Here is a 7,598-nt window from a genome sequence, read left to right on the forward strand (position 1 = left end):
AAGCGTCCTCTCAAGTGTCTGTTTTGGCAAGACATCTTTTCACCTGTGTGCCCCAGCAAAAGATTATTTGACATGACTAACTTTCCAAAGAAACTAGAAGTTTCCACTTCAACAATCAACTTTTACAAATCCTTCACCAGTGTCTCCTTCGTGTCCTTAATTTCCTGGTGATAGCCTCCAGTTTGTTTCTCTGGCATCTCTGGTGATGTTCGAAGGGTTCCTTTGCTTTCTGGTGCACTGAAATGAGTCCCTGTTAAATAGACAAATGGTGATCACAGCCCCTAGGAGAAAGAGCTGGTTCTATCGACAGCTGATGAGGCAAATTCCAAGAGAAAGCAGGCTCTGTATTCACACCCGGCCACACCCGGCCTCCTCAGGACTTCCAGGGGCAGCTGACAGGACGGCATGTGTGCATTTCCCAGGAACAAATGAAGACCTGCAGCTTACCTTCATACCGTTTTCCAATTGGATGAGAGCTATGAGGTAATACGTCTTTGCTATGGGGGCCGTGTAGTTTGAACTCATCTCAAGCCAGACCGTAACTGAATGCTGGACATTGTAGAGAAAGCATAGCTGGGTTCTCTTTGTGTAGCTAGCGGTTTGCTCTAACCCCAGCCTGTTCTCATCCTTCCGGCAGTGCCTGCCTGCCGTAGGAGTGGATGAGGCCTCAAGTCTTCTGGCTGTGAGATCAGGCCTTTCAGATGGACCAGGGTCTTTACCAGACAGGCTTGTAATCTAACTCTCCGTAGAATGTCTGTTTGTTATCTTTTACTTTGTGAGAAAGCATGTCCCGCTCCACACAACCGTTCGGACTTACCCTTTACACCTACTGTGTTGCTAAGATTCATGAATGCTGTGTCACATATTGCGGTTGGTATACCATCTCACTCGCCTGATGATGGGTATCTGGGCAGTTTCTAGCTTCTTAAATTTGTGGTCTGCTTATTCTATTAGCTCAACTTCGAAAATGTTTACACATGAATGGGAAGGCTCTGACACCATACAATTATGTGTAGTGTAACGGCCATCTTTAGAGAACTCAGATCAGCAAGCACACAAATATCAAGTCAACTTCTAGACAGCATTTCACTTTTATTGTAAAAAATGTAAAAGAAGAAATTTTATCAAGAAAAAAAAATAAACATTTCTCAGAATCCAAAGGATCTTCTTGAGCCAACAGTGATTAGTGAGGGACGCCTTTGCTGCAGACGGGACGGGCATCTGTCTTCTTTGCAATGTATCTCAAAGCTCCAGGGTCAACACCACATCTCTTCACACACTGCTGATCCTTGGCCCTGGGTTGGAATGTTATTCAAGATTGTAAACATAAAAATTAAAATAAAAACATTATCCACAAAAGCCAAGCCTCAAGACTGGTCCTCTTACACAGACATCTGAAGAACAGAAACGACCAACATTTCTGAAAGTATACCTTCATTCATTTCGACTTCTTGGCTTTGGGCTCCCAGGAAGAGCTGAGAACTCCACCGCTCCTCTTCCACTCGCAGATGTCCACAAAGTCACAGGTCCGACACTTCCATGCCTCTTCCACATCCACGCCTTGGGGCTCTCGGTGGCCCATCCAGTAGGCCACAAAATGCCGCACCTTGCTTTTCACTTCTTTCTCTTCAAAGGCTACAATCTCTGTGCCCAGCATAGCGGCAGTCTCTTGATGGACATACTCAAGTTTTAGGCTATCAATAGCAGGGAGATCAGACAGTGTGAGAGATAAGAAAACCAGTTCCATAAGATCACCCAAAGATTTTACAGACACGCCTCCTTGTCTGGCATGCCTCAGCACCGAAGGCCCCAGTGGCTTGTCCAGACACAATTCAGTGTGGTGGATTAGGCTAGCAGGAGTCACTTTCCCTTGTACCATGGCATCAAAGATATATTTGTATAGACTAACTTGAAAATAGTCTTTCTTTTTCTGAGCTGACAGGGGGAGCACAGGACGCCTTCGTGTCTTGAGTTCAGCCAGCTCCAGTTCCCCCTTGGATGTGTAGTGTAACTCATCAATCACTCCAACAAGAAATATTCCCTCCACTTCCCCAAACACTGGAAACTCTCTGACACGCCCTTCCGACTGTAGGGTAGGAATCATTGATAGCATGTTCAGAAACTTAACTGCCCAAGCATCTTCTTTAGTGGTGATGGGGACTGTCACAAGGTCATGAAGTTCTAGTTCTTTTGCCAGGTGGATGCTCGCACCAGTGTCCAAAATAGCTGCCTTTTCAGGGGTCAAAGAACCAGGAAGTTCCTTCCCATACACCATCTGCAACTCACACCAGTTCTGAGTACACAGGTCCGTGACATATAAATATTTCAAGTGGAATCTCTCCATGGGTGATAAGACATCCCTTTTCCAGTTCTGCAAGCTTACAGGTCTGTCATCCTTCCCAGGGAGTTCAGAAGAAGGGCCGGGCTTGCTAAGTGAAACAGCTGACTCTTTGGCATCTTCCAGGTCCAGAAACTCAACTAATTCTGAGTCACTCAAGTCTGAGAACCCTGAGGCTTCTGCTGATGCTGTCTCCTCTTCCCCGGTCTCAGCCATGGTACAGCCCTAGATTGAACAAGTATGGACCTACAGAACATACCAAACACTGTCAAAGACTTGCAAATTCCTCAGTTGGTTCATTCGTTCATTTCAGTACTGAGAACTGAATCCAGGGCCTTGTGTGAGGAGTAGTAGTAGGAGTAGTAGGAAAATGCTGGTCGTTGCACACTATAACTGTAGCCCAGCAGAATTCTGCTATGAGTGTAACTATTTTGTTTTATTTGTGGATCTGCCACTAAAATATTATGAAGAAAGGTCTACTAGCACAATTAAAAGTACAAAAATGAGTATGCTGAGACAGACAAGAGCTTCATATTCATGAAAAAGGACAACAGTTCACACTGATGTAAAATTTAGACTCAAACGCAGAGCTTACACACTCTTATGCTGCTAAAAACAGAAGTTCAGAAAGGATGATGTAATGACCTACTGACACATTATGACTTTGCCTACTGCCTGGACTAGTGCTTTGAGATATACCAGAGATTAGTTATAAAGCTACCATATCATCCATCAAAAGCGCTAAGACTTCCTTTTTGGACTTTTATCTTTTGGGGGAGGGTATCAAGACAGGTTTTCCGTGTATAACCCTGGCTGTCCTGGAACTCAATCTGAAACTAAAAGAACTAACTGCCTGTTGCTGCCGGGACTAAAGGCACCACCACTGCCTGGCAGACTTCTGACTCTTTAAAGATATAAATATCTAATAATATCCATATTAAATATTTTACATATGTTTTTAAAGTGCACAAATAAAGCTAAAAATTATTACGTGAAAAAGAATGAGACAGATTTCCAGAAAATACCAGGTCAGTGTCTAGGGGTCCTGCAGATACAAATTTTGGATTAATCTTGATAAGTCCAGTAGAGTTTGCTGGTATGCTACTTGTCTCTTGAATAATCTTGGGGATGTTTCAAATTTTTTCTGATGATACTAGCATATCTTTAAAATGTGGAATTGGTAAATTAAACCTGCAATTCCTACAGAGCTAAAACAGGATAGATATTAACATACAATAAATGTGGCTTTCCTTCCCCTTCCAAAGGAAATGACGGGTCTATTATGTATCTATTTGCTCTGAAAAATGGTAACTTTAGCAGAGAGGTAACTCGTACTCACCTGGGCCTCAGTTGGTTTCCCTCTCTTCACAGGGAAGAGCATGTATTAAAATGGCAAAGCGAGCCGAGGGGAAATGGGCAGGCACTTGGGCCCTTACTATGATGGAATGTGGGCTTGTGTCCTTTTCACCTGGCCACGCCCTCACATTACGGTATTTCCACTTGAGCCACACTGCAAGGTCAGCTGCCTGTCATAAATCCTCCTAACACTGGCCTCTCCGGGTGAGGTCTCCAGCCGATCAGTTCTGCCCTCCAGGTTCCCAGCCGCAGCCTGAGGTCGGAGGTCCTGCCTCGCTGATGGCTTCTGTGTGCCTGCTACTGCCTTTTAATCCCCTGCGTTCTGACTCGTTACAGGCCTTCCACGCAGGCAGGCGTGTGCTTTCCACTCAGCCTCCAGCCCCTGTCCCCGTGGTGTGCCCGCTCACAAAGACTCAGGCTCGGAACCTGCCGGACCCAAAATGCACAGAACAAGAACCACGAACGAGGGGCGTGCCTGAAAGAGGCGGTCCCTCAGCCCTTCACTCCGTCCCAGAATTCCCGGCAGCTTTTGCGTCCCCTCCCCCATCCGCCCCGGAGGCCCTGGTTCTCGCGAGACTGGGACTAAGTGGGCGTCTACAGTTCGCTCTATTTCTTTTATGCGCCAGTATATTTCAGCCTGGAAGGATGTTGTTGTCACCGTCCCCGCCTCTAATTTGGGATACTCCTGCCTCTGCTCTTTTCGGTGCTGAGAATACAGCCATTGTGTCCCTATACCCAGATTCTTTTCAAAGATTTTTTTTTCAAATGTTTATTTTAACTTTATGTGCAAAAATTTTTCCCTACATGTATGTCTGTGGTACATGTCTGCTTGGTGCACGTAAAAGCCAGAAGAGGGTCTCGGAGTTACAGAAGGCCACAGAGAAACAAACTCAGGCCCTCTGCAAGAGCAGCTAGTGCTCCTAAACTTAGAACCTTCGAGAAATACTTCCCAGCCTACGATGTCCCACACCAAAACTCTCAGCACTGGAAGTTTAGACTTGAGTCTAAAGTCTGGAAGGATTAAAGCCTCTCTGTGAGATTCATTTAGTACAGTCAGTCAGCAATTTAAGAGATTCACAAGAATCAAAGTTTTATAAAGTGTATTATATCTGAGGGAGGGTGAACAGAAGCCAAACAAAGAACTTGGGTAGAAAGAAAGAGGAAATTGTACAAAGGAGGGCTAAAACCCACGAAATACCATCCCCAGTCACGGTGGGAACAAAGATAAAAGAGACCCCATGCATCTCCCTTTGGCAGTATGGAAGCTGTAGCAGAGAATTTTCCCAGAACTACCCAGTGGAGGGCTTGTCTCCCAGGAAGAGACTTCACAGGATTCTTAGCTTGTCAAACCACTCTGCAGAAGACACAAGCTAAGACAACCATGGACAGGACCTTTCCTTGACCTGACCAGCTTAGTTGTACATCCCTCTTGCCTTGTTTAAACCTAAACCGCAAGTCAGGACCCCAGCGAGATCTTGGAAATCATTAGACCTCTGTTTGTTCCTCTTTCCAAAGTGGCCTCACTGAATAAATCCCCTTTCTTTCATTAAGAGCATATCGAAGGTCAGTGGCTGAGCCTAGCCTCTTAATCCTGCTAGAGCCTAGAGTTAGGCCCCAAGACTATCCAGTAATAAGATTGGGTATTTGGGGACCATAAAATTTTTATGACAAAACCAAAGTATATTTGGGTAGTACCAACAGTCCTGCATTTAAGACAATTGTCTTAGGGTTTCCGTTGCTGTGAAGAGACACCATGACCAAGGCAACTCTTATAAAGGACAACATTTAATTGAGGCTGGCTTACAATTCAGAGGTTCAGTCAATTATCATGGCAGCATCCAGGCAGGTGTGGTGTTGGAGGAGCTGAAAATTCTACATCTTGATCTGAAAGCATCAAGGAGAGAGGGTCTAAAAGCACCCCCCCACACACACACACACAGTGACTTCCTCCAACAAGGCCATACCTCTTAATAGTGCTTCTTCCTGGGCCAAGCATATTCAAACCACCACAATGACCTTTATCATCACTTAATTATAAACAACTGAAGGATTTTAAGCAGTAATGTAGTTTGCTTGGGTACATGTTTTAGAGCGCCATTGTAGCCATACAGGGATAGAGAGGCATACAGATTTGCTAGAGCAGTGGTTCTGCACCTTCCCAATGCTGTGATCCCTTAATTCAGTTCCTCATACTGTGATGACCCTCGACCACAAGATGATTTTCGTTGCTAATTCATAACTAATTTTTCTGCTGTTATGAATCATTAAGTATCTAATATGATACCCCTAAAAGGGTTGCTGTTAGGCTAGAAGCCCCGCTCTTCCACTGCACAAGCTGGGAAACTCTGTCTGCCCTCCTTCCCACAATACCACCATACAGAGAAAATTTCCCTGTCTGCTTGGGGAAAAACTCTGGGCGGACACATCATCACTCCTCATCTCCCTGTTTCCAGCAACCCACCCAAGAGTGCCAACCAAGGGGCTCAGTTTTTGACCATGTAAGGACACCATCCCAGCTCCTGGCTGGCCCGTTATCATTCCTTGACTAAACTCTGGAAAATCCCCTTGCTTTAGCCTGGTTGTATGACTTCACTGACCTCCACCTCTGAGACTGGCAAACCCACCTGAGAACTGCCTCCTAATAAACCTGCCTTTATCTACTTTTAATCTGGTCTAATCTGGCCAAAGGAGAGAAAATGCCGGTCAGTCTCGACCCACAGGTTGAGAACTTCTGTGCCAGAGGAAGCTAGGCAGACAACCTAAGCAATTAGGAAATGCTAAGAACCTGATGAAGGCTTACCCTGACCTAGAAAGAAGGTAAAGTGGGGCTGTCCTAGAACAGTATTTTGTAACAAACAGAGGGAGGTAACAGGTGGGAAGAACAAATTTCAGCTGGAGAGTTGGATGGATGGCGGTATAACTTTCTGATATAAGGAATGCAGACTTTACCGTAGAGTCAGTCAAAGTTTTCAACATGTTGAGCTTGAAGCAATTATAATCAATATCCACACAGAACATACTTTGGAGCTCCAGGGAGACTTCTAAGATGGAGATGGAAATTGGAGAAGTGTAATATGTCAGTGAGATCAATCAGATCAAGTGTACGGCCACAGAAGACAACCTGCTGAAAGGCAGGGATGGGGGAAAACATGTCTGTCATCAGCAGAGAGAAAAGTGCCCATGTGGTACATAGTGACTCAGCAGGCACTGGCAACTGGCCAAGCCAAGGGACAGGTTCTAGCAAATATCCAATTTGGAGTTTAGGGGGTGCGTTCACTCCAGAATAGTTATGAACCAAGCCTAACACAAAACTGTTGAGATTGTCTAAACTCAATTGCAGTATTCTTTAAAGCTTTTTAAAAACTGTGTGTCTGTGTACAGGCACACATCATGGGTTTATGAATTTAAGTGCAGTACTTGCAAAGGCAAGAGGTATTGGGTACCCCTGGAACTGGAGTTATATGCAGTTGTGACTAGCTGGAGGTCCTCTGCAGGAGCAGTATATATTCTCAATGGCGGAGCCATCTCTCCAGCCCCAACTGCAGGGTTCTTGAGTGTGAATTTCATGTCTCAAGTCAAGTTTAGACATCTCTACAAACATAACAAAAGACCTCCTGGGGCAAATTGGTCATCCACAGCACTGTTTCAGTAGAGCTTCATGACATAAACCTATAATCTCAGCTACTCAGAATACTGAAGTAGAAGCATCATAAGTTCAGGTCCAGACTGGACAACTTAGTGAGTCCACTCTCAACACACACACACACACACACAAAAAAAAAGGCTGAGGATGTATCTCAGTTGGTAGGATGCTAGCTAGCCTATCATACAAAAAGCCCCCAGCACTGAATAAACAAGGTATGGTGGTTCAAGTTTGTAATCCCTGACCTTGAGAGTTTAAAGG

At 44.9% G+C, this 7,598-nt stretch overlaps 1 protein-coding gene across 2 annotated transcripts; it reads right to left on the reverse strand.

Annotated features, from left to right (window-relative positions):
- Nucleotides 1-1,197: 1,197 nt before the first annotated feature.
- On the reverse strand, nt 1,198-3,799 carry EXO5 (exonuclease 5). Of its 2 annotated transcripts, XM_080920978.1 has the most exons (3): nt 3,678-3,799; nt 1,433-2,584; nt 1,198-1,295 (listed from the first exon to the last, which is right to left on the reverse strand). In XM_080920978.1, the coding sequence occupies exon 2, from the start codon at nt 2,552-2,554 to the stop codon at nt 1,439-1,441; it is 1,116 nt and encodes a 371-aa protein (XP_080777104.1). In that variant the 5' UTR covers nt 2,555-2,584; nt 3,678-3,799; the 3' UTR covers nt 1,198-1,295; nt 1,433-1,438. The 2 variants fall into 2 exon arrangements, with proteins under 2 accessions (XP_080777104.1, XP_080777103.1); XM_080920977.1 differs by lacking the exon at nt 1,198-1,295 and having other exon boundaries at nt 1,353-2,584.
- Between the last annotated feature and the right edge of the window lie 3,799 nt (nt 3,800-7,598).

The sequence above is a fragment of the Micromys minutus genome (assembly GCF_963924665.1).
Source record: "Micromys minutus genome assembly, chromosome: 9".
In the NCBI taxonomy this organism is placed as follows: domain Eukaryota; kingdom Metazoa; phylum Chordata; class Mammalia; order Rodentia; family Muridae; genus Micromys; species Micromys minutus.